The sequence below is a fragment of the Telmatherina bonti genome (genome assembly GCF_933228915.1).
Source record: "Telmatherina bonti genome assembly, chromosome: 9".
In the NCBI taxonomy this organism is placed as follows: domain Eukaryota; kingdom Metazoa; phylum Chordata; class Actinopteri; order Atheriniformes; family Telmatherinidae; genus Telmatherina; species Telmatherina bonti.
This window is the reverse complement of record NC_136627.1, coordinates 7,373,434-7,392,378: the sequence shown is the minus strand read 5'-3', so window position 1 is coordinate 7,392,378 and position 18,945 is coordinate 7,373,434. Positions and strand designations below refer to the sequence as shown.

General features: G+C 41.0%; 1 protein-coding gene across 4 annotated transcripts in view; it reads right to left on the bottom strand.

Moving 5' to 3' along the window:
* Positions 1-18,945, bottom strand: part of LOC306760841 (eukaryotic translation initiation factor 4 gamma 1-like) — a 61,366-nt gene that overhangs the window by 35,779 nt on the left and 6,642 nt on the right. Inside the window, exons 2-8 of one of the 4 annotated variants that reach the window (XM_079246844.1) lie at positions 15,590-15,641; positions 15,388-15,509; positions 13,422-13,505; positions 12,851-12,883; positions 10,298-10,492; positions 10,117-10,219; positions 1,031-1,167 (exon numbers count right to left, since the gene is read on the bottom strand). In XM_079246844.1, coding sequence (XP_079102970.1) covers positions 1,031-1,167; positions 10,117-10,219; positions 10,298-10,492; positions 12,851-12,883; positions 13,422-13,505; positions 15,388-15,462 — 627 coding nt within the window. In that variant the 5' untranslated portion in view covers positions 15,463-15,509; positions 15,590-15,641. Of the gene's footprint in view, positions 1-1,030; positions 1,168-2,818; positions 2,955-10,116; positions 10,220-10,297; positions 10,493-12,850; positions 12,884-13,421; positions 13,506-15,387; positions 15,510-15,589; positions 15,642-18,945 lie in introns of those variants that run through there. The other 3 variants (XM_079246845.1, XM_079246846.1, XM_079246847.1) reach the window with 3 other exon arrangements.

Genomic DNA, 18,945 nt, shown 5'->3' with positions numbered 1-18,945 from the left:
ATTTATTTTGAAAATATTGAAAATCTTATATAATCCACCTTTAATGTCTTATCTTTATTGTAATGTCTTTATTTTGTTTTCATAAACCAGCACAACAACGCAGGTTGTAATGGGATAAACTGATAAATAAACATTACAATGTCACAATTCTACCAAAACACTAAATAAAATGACCTGGAGTGATTTTAAATCATGTCACTGACACGATCAGTTTCTGCCGGATTAGTAAACAGCAGTGCAGGGGTTGAGTGTGTGTTTTATTTACATCTGGCCTGATTGGGACCAGAGGTGACGCGGGCCATGCACGGCATGCAGATTAAACCCACTCACACGTCGGTGCTGGTTTTACACCAACTTTCAGACCAAACTCACACCAGTATGGCTTGTTTTGTGCTGCCTTTAAAAAAACTGACATCAAATTCAGATTAAAAAAAAGCTTCCTAACTAAATACTTGACGTGTTTTGCCTCCTCTGACAACATCCAACAACAGAAGCGTTAGACTGGAGGCTGTTTTTTTAAGTCCTACACGTCATCAGTAAACACATCATCATCAGTTCTTTAATGATCCTGCAGAAGTCCGAGGCTGTAAGTGTTTTCTTCCTCAGACTTCTTTCCAGTTTCTGACTTTCAGTCACTTCCAGCGCTGCTAACTGGGCCGACACCACCACCGTCTGATGACACCATGCAGCTCATCTGATCCAATCATCATCTTATCAGCAAATACCAGAAAACTATGAGACCAAACAGCTGGCTTAAAAGTAAATATCGGCCAGCAGGGTGCTGAGACGGACGGACATGGAAATTTCTCATGAACTACTGATAAACGGATCTGGTCCAAACATAGTAGACTGGAACATTTTCCATCTTAAATGAATAGAAAGGAACGTTTTCTCGTTTCCATCAAATCAACGAACACGCAATCAGCGCGTTTAATAACTGTTGATTCTCCTAAAACCTTCCTGGAGTCCAGAAGCAGAAGACACCGAAGCAAACGGCTGCTTTAGGTGATGTGCAGGAAGCCGACTGTACCTGTTTGCGCTCCCGTTTCGTGGGGATGTGCTGGGAGGGCGGAGGTGGTGGTTGCTGCTGCTGGGGGGCCGGGTTCATAATAACCGGCGCCGGCTGCACCGGCGGGGTGAACTGAGGCTGTGCGGGGTAGTAGGGCCCTGTTGGGGACGACACAGAGATGAGAATGAGATGAAACATCTGTCAGTTATGAAAGAGACAAAACGCTGAGGGTCGAGAAGACATTCAGATCAGCTCGTCTACAAACCAATCAGTTTTATTTCATCTTTCTGTTTGCCTCAGATCACCTGATCTAGTTTACAAACCTGGTCAGCTATAACACAAGCAAGGGGGCGGGGGGGTTTGCTCGCTGTCCTTGTGTGTGTACGAGTGTGTAGAAAGAGTTTGCGTCTTTATTGTTTTTAAATGTCTTGTTATCTAATGTTTATTTTAATCCTAATGACTTGATTTTATCTTGTAAAGCACTTTGTGTTGCCCGTGGCATGAAAAGTGCTGAAGAAATAAAGTTTGATTTGATTTATACAATACATAACAATAAAAAAAAAAAAAAACACACGTTGACAAAATAAAGAGCATTCACCAGGTCAGAGCTTTTCACGCTACCGACATGTTTTCATCTCAACATGAGGCTCAACATGAGCCGGAAGCTGCAGGTAAAGGGGGAAGGTAGCAGATGAACGCCTTCTTTGCAAACTCAGTAAAAGCAAAGTTATGGAGGCAGTAGTTCAATAAGCGTTACAGATAAATGTGTAGCAGTGAAGACGCCTGTGAGCGGACATGAACCGCCAACCTTCGTATGCAGCGTTCGCTGGCTTTTACACAGTAAAGAATCTTAAAGCAGAAAGAAATCAGGTTGTATTCGTGTGAAGCACATCTTCACAGTGTAACAATTACCTTTTTCTGAATATACTGATTATTACTGAATAATATGACTATTAAACACTGGTATTTATCCACCAACTCGTACGTGAAAGGTGATCAGTAACGGTTATTACCCTGTTAATAGATTCATACTTTTGACTTGCTGAAAGAAAAGAAAATTCTCAAACTTCATGCAAGTTCTGCAGGATTTTTCTTTTATCTGACTGATTAAAAACACGAATGTTTGACATTTTAGCTTTTAAACAAAAAAAAAAAAAGACTGAAATGATTCCATGACCGGACTGGTTTTTGGATGACTAGCTTCTCCATGCATGCAGGCTCACTGCAGGCAGACATGACACCTGGATCGGGTCAGGACCCGCCGCCTGACCTGCATTGCTGCCTTTTCCTCATGCAGACATAGATTATGCAACAACTCTGGAAATTTATCAGCAAGAAATTAGTGACATAAAAGTTTCTGCAAGACTTTTTGTTTTATTTTGAGGCCACCTCCTCGGCCTGTAATGTCAACAACCCATGCAACCATGCGGTGACATTACCTGGCCTTGACACTGGCCACTGCAACAGTTCAGAACCAGACCGGGAACAGAAACATGGAGAGAAATCCTCACCCTGAAGAGGCCTCTCTGACAGCAGCAAGCTCCTGCTCACCCCCACCCCCACCCTGCATGCATCCCAGTCTAACTCCCATTACTGAGTCTGCATTGTTGACGCGCAGCAGCGCAGCCTAAATATAGTCAAAACCCTCCACAGGCTCAGGGATGAGTGTGTGCAGCAGAAAAAGGGAGGGAAGACACAGAGGGAGAAGTGGAGCATTCCCAAAACCAGAGAGCTGGATGTTTCCTGGATGCTGTCCCAGCTCTGGGAACCAGCGAAGCGCTGAGATCTCTGAGCAGAGGAGACACCTACCCTCCGCGTCCTGCTGCTCCTGAGACCCACGGTTCCCCATGAAGAAGTCCTGCTGAAGGCTCCACAGCGTAGGAAGGAGAGGGGGTTTCTCTTTAGCCCCCTCTCTGACTCCTTCCCCTCCTCTCTACAGGTGCCCTCTCAGAATGACTCCTTTCAGAGTCCAGCCCAGCCTCTTACATGCTTTGCTCCTCCCTCGTTCCTCCCCCCCACCTTCCTCGCTCCCCCTTTGGACTGTACTGCCAGCAGGAAAGCTAACCTGCTGGATGAGAGCGTCTGTGATTTGCCTGAACACTCTGCGACCTCTGCACCACAGACCAGTCATCTGAGCTGTCATGGTGGAGACATCAGAGCCCACTGTGGCACATTGCCGTCTTAAAAATACACACCATGACGTCAGCACAGTGTGTTTGCACCTGTACGTTCACAGACCACAGACTGCAGCATTACTACGCCACAACTTAATCAGCCCTTTAAATAATAAATAAAAAGAAAACCTTCTCAAACAGGGACCAAGTGTCCTGTCTTCATGATCATTCGCCATCAGACGTCATGTCTCAGTGATTAATGTGACGTAAACTTTCCCCACAAACACACAGGAGATCATTTCTGCACACAAACACGACTCATCATAAGCAGCTTATTTATGCGTGGAGAAATCCTATAATACATGTTTGAACGGTAAAAATATGTGAACCTCTCAGAAGGGCAGATAAGTGACGATCAAATGACTCCTCAGTCTGATATTAACTGCACACAGCCGTCCTCTTCGTCCACTTTCACTACAGAAAGGCTGAATTTACAGTCACTCAAATAACTGGAGACTAAAAAGGAACAATAAATAAAAATTTGCTAAATTATAAATGAGTGAAATGAGACGCTTTTTTCATTTAATGGTGTATATTTTTAATTAATCTATTTTTTAAATTAATAATGAATGTGAATAAAACTAAATATATTAAATTTGGTAATAGGAAAACTCATAATCCAACAAAATTAAAAGATTAACCAAATGGAAATTGAGAGGGTGTACCGTATTATTAATTTTTTTGGGGGTGCATATTGATGAAAGACTAAATTAGAAAGTTCATAGAAATCATGTGAAAACTAAAGTATCAAAAATAATTGGTATATCGTAAAATTAAGGTAAATGTCAATTTAAAAAAAAAAAAAATCCAAAAAAAAAAAAAATCACTCCACTTATTGTACAATACCATCATTCTTCCATACTTACATCATTGTGTGGAACCATGGGGAAATAATTATAAGACAGTAATCCAACCCATTTTTATTTTGCAAAAGAAAGCAGTCAGAATAATAAATGTAAAATGAACTCTTTGTTCATTGATCTAAACATATTAAAATTTTATGATTTAGTTGATCTTAGCCCAGCTGTAGTTATTTATGTTCACAACAACAAGCTCCCTGACTGTATTCAACAACTGTTTAAATCCTGCGATAATAAGAAGAATTCATGTTCATCAAAAAAGTACCGATAGAGACACTAAAGGCAGATGTATCTCAGTCAGACGTGTAGATGTATGGAATAACCTGGACGATACATTGAAAGGCTCCACATCAGTTAAAATATTCAAAACAATGTTTAAATCTAAAAGAATAATCAAATATACAGTTTTAGAATTTAACAACATATCATCTATTTTTTTTATTTGTTTTGTCTCATTCTTAAAAGAAGTCATTTGAGTGGAATTAATGGAAGAAATGCATGTATGACTACAGAGAATTTACTTTGTAAAATATCTTCAAACTATTCTTTTCTTGCTGAAATAGCTAAATGTTGCTGCTTTAAGTTGCAACAAAGTTGTAAAAGAGTTTGGCTTTAATAGCTGTTTCACTTCAGCCAAAACCCTTTTCAGTCATTGTTTTATGTTTGTATTTATGTCTAAATTATAAAATTGACTGATTACTGATTGAAATAAATAAATAATCTCAAACTTAATTGAGTTGAAGAAAAATAAAAACACAAAAACAAACAAAAAAGTTTGTCCTGGACAAATTAGAGCACTTTTCTGTTGAACAGTGGGACAAAATACCTGTCAACAGGTGCAGAAGTCTGACTGAGAGGAACAGAAAACACCTGACTGGAGCGGAAACATTAAAGGATTGTTCAACTTAATATTAGCTTTTAACTGATGTAACATATTTTATTTTATCATATTTGTTTGCTTTTTAAAAAGTAATTCTGTATATGTGGGAAATAAAAGTGTGAAACATCTCCTAAAAGATCTCACATTATCATTAAAACTCAACTCCATCATCCTGTTTGTAAACAGAATGAAGATTAAAGCTGGGATTTCTGACGGAAACCATCGGGACGCCATCAGTTCAATTCAATTCAATCTATTAATTGTTCTCAATGGGAAACTTGATTTACAAACAGGTTCTTCAAAAACCATGCAATAAATCCAGTCACTCACAACAACCATAATTTAAGCCATTTAAAAAAACATTTAAAAGAATTTTAAAAGGTATAATTATTAAAAATTTAAATAAAAGAAATTCCTCAAGAGGATAAAAACACAGTGATAGTTTAAAAAAATAAATAAAAATAATAAATAAACAGTATCATCAAACTGAGCGGTTCATGTTGGAAAACCCCCAACATCCCTGAGCCGAACCTGTTCTGGACAGACTCACCATCATGCATCTAATTAATAAATAAATGATCAAGTATTTCATGTATGATCTTGGTTCATCTGTTTTTCAGACTTCTAACATCAGATGCTGTTTGTGGGCATCACCAGAATAACCAGTTCCGGTGCCAGTTTGGAGTCAGAGTCCATCTGAGAACCAGTTCTTTCAGAGTTACAGCTCTGAAAACTGGTGCTGAGCTGGTACCAGCTCTGCTGAACCAGGGCAAAGAACCACATATGTCAGGGGCTGAAGAGCACCACGTATCATTTAGGTTAACATCACACGTAGAGCACCAAAAAGTGACCATCACCATGGATACCAAGCTTCACCAACAGAACGCGAGTTCAGAGTTCCTCATTTTCTTGCTGGATAATTTGGATAAGGTGCAACATTTTTCTTCTTGGCTGCACCCAACGTTTCTCAGGTGTGGGTGAAGGACTTTTTCTACCTGAATGTCTGTAATCAGTCGCACACACCCCCATGTCCAACACACACGAACCAAACAGGCCATGTAAGCCCGTTTATAATCACTGTGCTAATACAAGTGATTCATAAAAGAAAAGTCATCTTTGTAAACCAACAGACTGCATTAAACCTGCCATTAACAGGATAGGAAGCCCCAGTAACACCAGGCTCAGGGAGAATGGATATCTGTTTAAACTGGTTAAAGATGGAGAGGACAACAAAGTCAAAATGCATTATTTTTAGCCAGATGCTGAGAAGTCTTTCGCGGTGCCGGATTCAAATGAAGAAGAAAAGCTGGATGAAAGTGTTTGGACCGCTGCAGCCTCCTGTCTGCAGGACGTCGAGGGAAACGATGGGGGAGACCAGGAGGCCAACAGAATCACCAAAGTCATCCAAAAATTACAAGAAATTCAACACTATGTGGCATTTTCCTTTATCTAATTACGCTTCTTTCACAAACAACAGTGTTTGTGTGTGTGTGTGTGTGGCGTTACTGATGCCTCACGGACAGAAGAGTCCTGGTTCAACCCTTAACGCGTCCTGAAATGAGGTGCTGGGGGCGACACTGAAAATTTGGATGCACTCAACTTTTGGCTGATGCACAACTGGAACCGGTGTCCTCCTGAAGCGCTGCTTAGTTTTATACCATCAGTCAGGTCTCTGAACAAACATGACTTTAGTTTGCAGTAAATAACTACAGGTTAGAATTAGGAAACACCACTCTGTGCTGCTTTAAATGTCCGCAAGCATCAGCTTTAAATGTAGACCGATGTGACGTGAAAACATTCATTTGCAGGAGAACAAGTCAAACTCTGATCTGTTGTTTCTGTGAAGATAAACCGTCTCCCTGCGCTGTGGTCCTCTAAAAAACGGAGAATACACTGAACTGTCAGACATTTTAGAGATGTTTAAAGTGACATAGCTCTCTGGCTGTGGAAAGACAAACCAGTTCTTAGCTGAAACCAGCTTAAAACACTGGTCCTGAACCAGAACTGCATCCACTTGGGTGTAAAAATCGTACTTATATGACTCAAACATGTGAGATCTGCTGTATGTTGACTGAACTCAGCAACTCTGCAGATAACATCATGTAATAATTTGACTCCATTTAAATCAGCTCCATTCCTACTGAGAGGATTAAATCACTGCTGGATTTCAGTCAGCTTTACAGAAACTCTATATGCAGTGTGTGCGCAAGTATTGTTCACACACATACTTTACAGAGCCCATACAGTGAAGTGCAGAGACCAGGATATGTGGTGTGTCTTTACAGGTCTGCTTTCAGGCAACAGCTTAACAAAGACAACACATTGCTGAAATGCCTGCATGAAGGGGTCAGCAGGTTTGCTACAGGGCAGATCGGCTCTGCAGCTGCACCGACACACCATCACCACCAGATGGCGCCATAACACAGCAGCTGTAGGCTGAAAGGAGAAGTGATCAATGCTGCAGGGAAGGCAGCTTTTAACACCGTGTCAATACTGAGGCTTCATGATGAATCGCTTCCACACACACACATATATATATATATATACACTACAGGTCCATGCCAGGGCATGACTGTTTTCTAACCACAATATAGTGAATATAAGAAAGCAAACTGATTAGTCTACTTCCCTTTTCCTCTCAAACTCACTTAAAATCTGTCAGGTTGTGAGGATATCTCAGCTGCACAGCCGTCTCCAGGTCATCCCAGATATTTTGAGGGATTTCATCTCTTAAAACATGACGATCAGACCCATCAGTTGTTGCCATATCTGCTGACTAACAGGTTGGTTGCATCAGAGGATTGGCGTGTTATGATTCATGAGAAACACTCATCACCAACACAGATCTATTTCTGATCACACTTCCAGACTTTGACAATGTCATAACATACCAACAACTCTCCTCTTACAGTCCCCCAGTAGATCCAGCATGGATCACATTCACACAGACAGATAAATGTTTTGATCTTCCTTTGGTTTGGTTTGCTGCACTCCTGATGGATCCATGGCAAACAAGCCCAACCCACACAGACTCCACCTGCACCGCACAGAGCTCCACGAATATACCGCCAATATCCCAGAGTCAGACCGCATCTGCCTGACTGGGTAGGAAACTCTTAGAGGTATGAGGAAGTATTACACAGGTAGTTTTAATGTTCTGGCTGGCCAGTCTAATGAACAAACCAAGAAGTCATGAGAGGTGACTTCTGGGGTCTTCACCCAGGTGACCCAGCCATGGTTGATCAGACCTGGCTTGTGTTAAGGTGGTGATCACTACCCCCCCATGGATCTCCTTGCCTGATCCAGAGCCATCCTCAAGGTTTCCTCTGCAATATTCCTAATGACTCTTCTTCCCTGCACTGATGCACTCAAACACTCAGTTTCTGTAGAGGCATACACTTTGACTTCCAGTCCTGCTTGCGGCAATCGACGACCAGCTCCTCGTATTTAGTCAGACAGTCCTCCCACAGCAATATTGGCACCATCAGGACCATGTTTTTTGTCTCTTCTGAAACCAGGAGGACGTCTGACCTTGGTGGTTCTAACGGTGTGCAGGGGGACTTAATCAGCTCCTCCAGGTCGACAGGCAGCTGCCAGTCCTGTAAAGTTGCCAGGAGTCCTGGTGGGATCCTGGCTCCTGCAGTTCCTCGCAGCTGTTCTTTGCCCTTAACGGAGGAATCGCCTGGGAGGTAGGGCGGGGCTATCTGCTGCTTATACCCACACTGACGGGCTCCAGAACCTGGTTGTGGAGCCATGTATACCAACCCTGCCTAAGAGCTGCTGGACAGCAGCTCAGACTGTGCTCCAATGTGCCCCTGCTTGGACATTGGGGACAATAAGGAGCCTCCCTTCTGGTCTACTATCAGTTAATATTAAGTTACCTATTAAAACCATCCTGTAAAACAACATGAATTAACAAAAATCAACAGAAGTCCACTGATGATTGACTCTTTGGACAACAAAACACTGTGCAGCTCTTTTCATTGACCCGTCCAAAGCTTTTAGATGCAGTAGATCAGACTCCATAAGTCAGAAACTTACCAAATTAGTACTTTTATGCTATTAGACAACTGGTACAAACACTACCTCTCTCACAGAAGTGCAGCGTCAAACTTCCACCTCTTTGTTCTTTATATAAATATCACACCACACACAATATGTCCAATGTGAGCTTCTATTTCTACACAGACGATATACCCATATGCGCATCACCATCTACAGATAGCCGGGTGCTCTCTCTCGATTGATTTAAAACTGGTTAGCTATTGATTAAACTATAACTAAATCTATGTTTGAAAACATCATGGCATCACCACTTTGCAGTATCAGAGTAGAGAACCTTAATGCCATATGTTCAGCTGCTGGTAAAGCCACTTGGGGTAAAACTGGGTTTATTTTCTGCCTGTTGAGGCTAAAAGAATAAAAGAAACAGGTGGCTGCTACTTTTCTGTCGGAGCTTGACTATGGTGATGAACGCCTTCTCTAAATGTTTGCGTACCTTTGGCACAGTTTACCGTGGTGCTCTGAGCTTCATACACGACAAAGCTTTTACCTTTACTGTGTTTTGTATGCTCGTGTTGGTTGGTCTGATTTGTTTGGTGAAAGACAGAAGCAATGGTCTGTTCTATTTTACAGGAGCATCTTTAAATATACTTATCAGAGAATCACTGAAGTAGGTATAATCTGCAGGTAGCTGTTCCTAAGGTGAGAACAGAGCAGGAGAAAGGATTTTAAATGCTGCTCCTGCTGCCTGGAATGACATGTGGAAAGACTTTGGACTGAAGAAGCTTGTTTTGCTGCATGCTTTGAAAGAATCCTTAAATTGAAGGTCAAAATGGAAAAACTGTATTTTTGTTGTTTAGAGTGTTTTAGATCTCTTGGTACTTTTTAGCTCTGATAGTACTGTTTATTTACTATGTTTTGAGTTAAATGGTTGTAATTTCCGTTTTGATGCTTCTTTATTGACCAGGAGACTCTTGTAAAAGCTATTTTTAATATCAATAAGTTTTTTTTTTTGCTGGTTAAATACAAATTTTCCTGTCTTAGCGTCAATAAACTTCCTTTTAGCTCAACCTCCGGTCTGAACTCTGAGTTTTAGCCGCTATGACTGTGTTAGAACTGGTTTGCTCTCATGTTGTTGGAGTTATCGGGTCTTTCTGTGTGTAAGACGAGGCCCCAGGTAGAGCCTCTTACCATAAGTACCATATTCAGCAGGGCTGGTGCCTGGGTAGAAGCCTGGGGTGCCTGCCGGGACCGGGTACTGCTGGGGTGTGGTCACGTAGGTTGGAGATCGGTACTGAGAAGAGAGAGAAAATGTCAACTAAAAGAACGGTGGCATCAACCTGCATCAGAGTATATATCTGTGTACCTGTACCTGTCCTGGAATGAAAAAGGCAGGAGCTTGTGGTGAACTGGGGAAGGACGACAGCTGTTGGGGGATCACCATCATCTGGGATCCAGGGCCCGCCTGGTACACATGGGTCGGCGTCACCGGCCGAGGAGCGCTGCTGGTTGGGATACCCCGAGGTCCGCTGCTGGGGGGCAAGCTGGCCCTGTTTGTGTAGTAGGGCTGAAGGAAAGAGAAGGGTGGTGGAAGACAGATGTGTAGGGTGCAGGAAGCAGAAGAAATGTGGAATCACAGAACAAAAAGAGAGGAAAGGAAGTTGTTACAGATTTTTCTCCAATCTAGGACCAGTTGAAGCCAACCAGCTAGTCTCAGAGCTCTCCATGAATGCGTGGCTGGACTCCAACTGCAAACACATTGGCCCCGCCTGTCAGCAGAGATAAAGCAGCTAATGCTGCTTCATTCAGAGCCTCCTCATTGACATTCTGCTGCCGGCATGGGAGCAAACCACAACAGCCAGCAGACAACAACGCTGCCAAATTTCAAACACAAACACAAACACACACACACACACACACACACACACACACACACGATATCCTCGGAGTGAGACGAGAAAAAAGGCAAAGGGACAAAACGAAGAAAGAAAACAAGAGTTACCTGTAGAGACCTGAAGCTTCCCTTCAGCAGCACAAACAGATCACACAGAGAGAAGAAGAGGGAGGGAAGTGAAGGGTTGAGAAACAGAAAGCACCACAATCAGTTAGAGCAGAGTTCCCAGAATGCATCTGTTCTCAGCCAAGCAGTGAATTATCAGACAGCATGCAGGAAGTCTCTGAATTTACCAATTCTGTCCCTGAGAAGTTTCGCAGCCAGGCTGGGACTGACCTTTAAGAAGTTTTAATAAACTGTTGTTTACACTGTGATCACAAGCTCTTTTTAATAAAGAGGAGCGCATCACACAGGATCTGCAGCCTTAAACCAAGAACTGAGCGCTCCAAAGAAAATATGACATGATTCTGTGAATTATGTTCAGGACTTAACTGTTAAGGGTGGGAAAATCGAATGGAAAAGTCAAAAATGGGGATTTTTTTTTGCTTTACAATTTAAAAATGTATATATATATTTTTTTGTTAAAAAAACCTATTTTTTCTTTGAAATAAATAAAATTAATTCACGATAAAATTACTTTGATATTTTTATTGATCTTTTAACTTGCCTTCTTGGGTCTTATAGCAGGAGAATGATGATGTAGCTACTCTGTTGTTTTTTCTTGATAGAAATGAAGAAAAATGACAAACAAAAAAATTTTTTAAACATTTTTTTTTGTTTCTAATCTACTCAGCAATATTTAAGAATTGTGAGAATCGCAATTTAAATCGAATCGGCACTCAAAAAATCGGAATCGAATCAAATCGGGACAAAAGCATGTAGTCACAGTCCGATTAAATATGTTATGTTCCTTTTATTGATTCTTGTTTGTTGCACTGCACAGCTGGTTGAGAGCAACATCTCATTCTCATGTGTATATTTCATGCACATGACATGACTCTTCTTATCTGTTGTAAGGCAGCGCCGTAAACTGGCTGCACGGCTTGAGCTTAAGCTTGGTTCTGTATTACTCTTTTGTCATTAATGTTACATGCCTGTATGTCAAACCTTGGACGAGCTGGCTTGAACTCTGAACCAAAACTATACCATTAAATATTAATTATTCGTTCAGGAATCCTGCATGAACCTTGTGGCATTAATACCTGACCAAAGCTTTCTTCTGCTTTTTCATAAGATATTTTAACAGACTGATCTGAAACTGCAACCAGTGGTTAATACGTCACAGAGCGTAGATGAATGCCTACACTGTTCAAGTTTAAGCTGTTAAAGCTAACCAATGGCAACTTCATTAGCTTACAAACCAATTATTCTAATTCTAATTACAATTGTTACAATTATTTATTATTGATTATTAAAAATCAATAGCGTTAGAACCAATTAACATGACATAGCATCATGTTAGCTTGTAGATCTAAAGCAACTTAGCAGCAGCAGCTACCTTTCCCCTCTAGGAAAAGCTCTCGGAGTTTACCGTAGCTAGTTTAATTAGGCCCCGCCCCCTTCCCAACGCTTCTGCTCATTCGCTGAGCAGATGTCTGACAGCAGGGCAGCCAACCACTGCGGTGTTTCAGGAAGCAACAATGCAGGCTCAATGAAGAAAATGTGACATTGTCCATGTGAAATTACTAAATTCTCAGCACTTTGTAGTCATCATATTAATAATATCCCCCCTGTCGGCCCGCCACGACTGAGCCAATGTGGAGGAAACGCCGATGTACTTTTAGGTTTCTGTGATGTCTGAGGATAAGAAATGTGTTTACATTTTACACAGCATCTCAACTGTTTTGAAATTGTGGTTATAAAAAAAGTCATATTTAATTTCTGCTTTTGGGAAAATTATGTTCAAGTCTAGTTGTTTTGTTTCAGCACCACCTTCAGTCTTCCAGCCTTCTCCTGCTCTTCCTAACATGCAGTACAGGACAGAAACCCCCCACCCTCCTGACTCATGTTAGTCAGCGGTGCTGTTAGTACCTGTTGGTGTATGGGTCGGGGCCCTGGGGCAAACTAGAGGAGGAGGCAGACAGGACAAAGGTTAAAGACCGAAGCTAAAGGTTCATACATCACTATCCTACTTTAAATTTTCTCCATCTCTGCACCTGAACTCAGTTAACATAAAACACTTACATCACAAGGCATTTATGGAGGTAGACCATCAATAAAAATAAAACAGTTTCAACCAGGCAGACAAAGTACATGATGCACACCGAGCAGAATGTGCTAACAGCAGTGAAAATGGTGCAAAGCTGCTGGGAAGCTGCCAGACATGCAGAAAGTCTAGGTAACTCAGAGATTCTGTCTTTTCTTAACTGCATTTTGAATATTTCATCAAAGAGCAGCAGCTTAGTCAGACGGCGACCGTGCAGCAGGAGGAAATGAGCTTGAATGGTCATTCGAACTTATCAGCAGCCATTAATAAAGAGATTGAAAGTGAAGCAGAGGTTTTATCTGCACCAGAGTTTGACTCAGAAACTGCTAAATTAACATATCAGACATGTGATGGAAGAAGTTGTTTACTTATTTCCCACTGGGATGGAAAGCCTACCTGTCGGGACTGTGGTGTGGGGTTCATCTGGGGAGGTGGTGGGTTTGCAAACATAACAGAGGGCTGCCCAGGAGGGAATGAGGACTGCAAGAAACAGAAAGAAACAGCTAAATTAGAGGAGTAGAGCAAAAAAGTGAGCATGTTTTATTTAGAAATGGGAAAAAATCATCTAAATCTTTATGTACATATAAAAAGTATGAGCATAATTTATTTTACAAACATGCAAATGAATAAACTGTACTGTTTCAATGCAAACAGTGCAGATTTATATGACTTTGACAAGCTGGACCTCTTTAGAAATCTTCAACAGAGAAAATGATAACATCATGTATTATATATGTTAATAAGAAGGTAAAATCCTAGGCTGGATACTGGGTGAAAGGAGAGGGGTAGGAAAATAAAATGTCATTAACTGACCAGGATTTGGATTTTTGTATTGTTTATTTGGGAAACGTGTCAGAAAATCCACTGGGAAGGAAAAAAAATTGGACTTCTGCTGGTGAGCAGTGAAAAAGCGGGAACCTACAACTGCACGTGTTTAGAAATGTTCCCACTAATGAATGGAAATATTTTATATATCTATATCTAAATATATATATACATATGCATGTGTGTGATTAATGGAAAAAAAATGACACTTTGTGTTTGACATATTGGGAGAAATATAAAAGACATTGGAGTGATTGAACTTAGTATGTGGGGAGAGTTTAGACGTGATGGTTCTAATGGTGAAGGTCTGTTTGGGACATGGACATTCATTGGCTGCCAGCTGTAGCAGGGAGCCCTGAGCTGCCGGCGTTTTGGAGCATTTTGGCGTTCAGGACGGCAGAATGTTGATGTAGTGTGCATATTGGGGAGTGTTTGGGGTGCAGATCCAGACAGCGCGTATTGGGGACGTTTTAACGAGCATACCCAACCAAATTGGCTTTTCTCTATATGGAAAGCGCAAAAGACGTGATAAAAAGGTCTGTAGCAGCCAATGACTTAAAGTGTCTCCATGATGCACATTTCAGTCTAATTTATTTTTATATGCAAGTCCAGACAGGCAGGAAATAATCATGCATTTTTCACAAACCCCTTCATTGATTTTGTATTGATCCTCTCAGATCAGCCTCTACCAGAAACAAGCCAACAGAGAAAGCTCCGCCCCCTGTCCCGCCTACAGGCTGCGTCTGATCGGTCAACTGCTAGGAGTAGTTATACTAAGCAGTGAAGGTGGGCGTGGTTTTCTTCTCTTGAACGTGCACAACCTAGAGAAGATGACCAATCCCTGAGTTCCTCCCCCGGGACGTCACTAAAATTTTGATTTAGAAAAAACTCTCTACAACCAATCGTTTCCATCGCCGTGGAAACCAAATGTAGAGTGTGCTGGAAAACTCAAACACACGTTTAGATGGTAAATGGCACCGCTGATGTCTGATGAGTATTCAGCACTGTAGAAAGCTCAGAAAACTAGACATAGCATCATAGAGCCGCTTTAAGAACTGCATAGTCCCGTGAAAAATAAAGAGTCAAATAGACTCCATTGATCTTTATCCCTGCTTACCTTGTCTGCGTACCATGTTTGCCATTTTTTGTTGCTGTTCTCTGTTTCTTCCCCATGTATGAGCTGAAAAGATCAACTAAAAGAGAGTACAGCGCCCCCTAAGCCCTTGTATTTTTTTTTCTTTTTCTTGAATCTACAGAGCACCAACACTTTCTATTAGCTAAATAAGTACAATAAAGATGTGGCGAGCTGCATCTGCCATAGATAACATGACAGCAGGACTTAAAGGATTTAGAAATGATCACGTATGTCCATTTAGTTCATGTTAATTAGAGCTATAGAGCACAACCAGTTTGTTGTGGGACCTCGTGTAACAACATCTAATAGGAAACTTATCTGCTTTTCATTATCTGCAGTGAAAATACGGCTTTTACTCTGAGAAACACACACACCCTTTATCAGCTCAGAGACTGGTGTTACCTGTGAGAGACCAGGGGAGGGAGCAGGGTGAGGGGTGGAAGGGGGTCCCGTTATAGGCTGTGGTGCTTTATTCATTTCATTGAGTTCTGCATGGGGAGGCGGACGTGGACCTGTGTACAAATCTGAAAAAACAAAAGACAAGATTAAGTGGGTCATGAAATTATACATCCTTTTACAAAAACAAAATCTTCTTTAGACTTACATTTATGAATCTCTTTAGGTCCTGAGTGCAGTTACACCGAGGATTTTTTTTCCTTGAAGACACAAAGAAGAACCTGCTTAACAATGAGAATTTACTGACAAAACACACATTTCTTCATGTTCACCGCGTTACAAAAAGATTTTAAAAAATAAATCAGGACAGCCTTGCGCACAAAGCAGCTGAGACTCTTTATCTTCTGATTACACTTCTTTAAACTTTAAAGATTTTACACAAGATTCCTTCAAAGCCATTTTTACCTGAGAGAACGTCTATAAACTGAATTCTAGGCATTGACAGCAGCTCAACCATTTCTGAGATGTATTCTGCACTTAATATAAGTGGGCCGATTGGGATTACTAGAGGCAGGGTCACCTGATATTAATCACTGTTCAGAGTGAACTCCATTTATAAAAACTGTTTTTAGACTAATGTACTGTGATTAAAAACATCCTATACAACATTTTTGAAGACATGAGAGGGTTATCTTTCGCTGAGAAATGAAAGGTTCAGTCTCTAAAAGCTGCTGGCATCTAGTGGTGAAAACGTTGCGACTGGACGGTGGCCATGAGTGGTCTAAATTCTTCCAGACACACCATATTTCAGTACTAGGGCTGTGACGATATGCATTTGTCCCGATTCGATTTGATTCTGATCTTTTTGGGTGCCGATTCAATTTGAATTGCGATTCTCACAATTCCTCGATATTACTGATTTTTGTAGATTAAAAAAAAATGTACAAAACTTTCTTTTGCTCAGCATTTTTCTTGATTTCATTAAGGAAAAAAAACAACGCAGTAGCCAGGCCATCAGTCTGCTGCTATAATACCCAAGAAGACAAGTAACAAGATCAACAATAAAAATGACAAAAATTTTATAATTATATTTATTTGGAAAAAAAAAAGGATTTTTTAAACAGAAAAAATTTATTTTAAAATTGTGAAACAAAAAATCCCGATATTCGATTTCCCACCCCTATTCCACACATTAAGGCACTTAAAAGCCTTTCATTTTCTCAAAAATTCCCGCTGCGCCTTACGTGTGCACCGATTTTAAAGGCTACTGTGAAAAATCAAGTGAAGGAAATGAGTTCGGAGCTTGCCATCCTTTCCAGGAGGATTAACTAAAGAACTCCAACGACTGGACATTAGAGTAAACAGTGAGTTTAAAGTGAAGTTGCATTGGAGCGATGGATGAGAGACGACAAACACAGCTTTACAAACACGGGGAGGCGGCGTCGGGCCAGTTACGCCACCATGTCAGAATGGATTGTGGATGCCTGAGCTAAGGTATCTCCATCAATTGTTGTCCGAGATTTTGGAGAAGCCGGTATCGTTGCTGAACAGCCACCCAGCAACGAGACTGAAGCCGACAATGAGGAGAGAGAACCCAGTATGCTTGATGGCAAAATTACCCAGCTGTTCGGTTCAGATACAGAAGACAAGGACTTTGGATTTGTAACAGACTGATAATGTGTGAATTTTTAAATACGTAGTTAAATAAAGTTCAACCAAACTCACTTTTGCTTTCATTACTTTGTTCTAGCACACGTCCAATAATGCTGTGCGCCTTACGTATGACTTAAACACAGAAATAGACTCTGTAATTGGGGCTGTGCCTTATAATCGAGTGCGCCTTGAGGCCTGAAAAATACGGTGAACGTGTTTTCATCTGCAGTGATCTCAGATGCAGCGATGACTGTACTACTGGTAACAACTTCAACTTTGTGTACATGAATACTGTCTTCTTCTATGGTCCTTTTAGGGCATTACTCATCAGAAACATTGCTCTAGCTTCTACTGAAGCTATTCAGTTATTCAGCAAAAAACTAACAAACAAGACACCAAAAATAACCATAAAACACCAAATGACAATAGTTCCATGATGACACTGAATGCAGCATCGTCAGGTTAGCGCGACTAGAACATGCTGCTTGGTTGGCGTCTCCCAGGATCCTTAACTGCTGCAGTTTTTGGTTTTTTTTAATCAGAAAACCAGAAGAGGGTGTGTGAACATGATCAATTACTAACTAACCGCAGCTACAGCTGCTGAGCAGTAGCTTTGGCAATGCATCATTGTCTGTGTCAAAAATCAGTACAGTTAAAAAAGCAAAACCAAAACATGACAAAAACTCAGCACTGCAGATCACTTGTTTGGAACTTTACAGTAATTTCTAAAGGTTTACTGAACTTATGATAAGATACGGGCTGGTATTAGAGTCCATTCATGTCAGGACAGTCCGGTAGACTCGGTCCAATTGGCTCAGCTGTAGGGGGGGTGTATCCATGCGAACCGAGATCGTGTTCACGCTCCACTTTGGTCAAACGAGCTAAACCTTTAGAATAATATATCCCCATTCCCACCAAAGATGGCGCTGCACTAGTATTTAGCAAAAGAGAAGACAAGACCAATGTGAAGAAGAAAACTGTTTCCTCCACTTCCGAGTTAAACATGGAGACGAAACTATGGCTGTTTTGGGTTTTTATTGTGTCTGCAAGTATACTGCAGAAATACACGGCAACAATGGACGCAGTATGAACAACAGACGAAGCAGAGGACTCCTAACACCATCACTATGTATTTACCCACAATGCAACACTACGCCAAATGCAAGAAGTGACTTTTTTTGTAGTCCGTTTCCTGTATTTGGTCCTCTTTAAGTGGACCGAGACCTGTGTTTGTAAGCAGACCGGGTCCACTTTCCGAGACCGAGACTTTCAGAGCAAACAGATTAGGATTTGAATCAAAAAGGCTGGTGTGAATATGCCCTAAAAATCCTTTCATTTCAAAGCCTCCTTCCATCTGGAGCCAAGTCTTTTTTTAATTGTATAAACCCACTTCCACAAGAGATGCTGTATAACATGGAAATAAAAACTTTTTAAATCATCATCCTACATTTTTTTTTACCAACAGAACATAAAAAGCATGTCAGATGTTAAACTGGAACATTTTACTGTTTTATGGAAAAGATGAGCAAATTTTTCAATTGGATGGCAGCGAAAACTCTATAAAAAGTTGCAACAGGAGCAACAAAAGGCTGGAAAAGTAGCTGGTACAGATCAGCAACACCTGGAGGAGCATTTGATAACTAACTTACATCAGGTCGGGAACATGGGTATGAAAGAATTCCGGAGAAGCGGAGTCTCTCAGATGTTAAAGTGAACAGAGGTTCACAAGTCTTCACAAAGCTAGAAAACAAATCCCACTTCTTCATGTGATCCAATCACCCTTCATTTAATAAACATCTCGGCTGTCCAACAATCAAAACTGTCCCCTACATCGAACACATGTCCGCTGATTTTTCTCTTGTAATTTCTTTTATGTATATCCTCGTGTGTAATTCAGCTTGTTGAAAACAT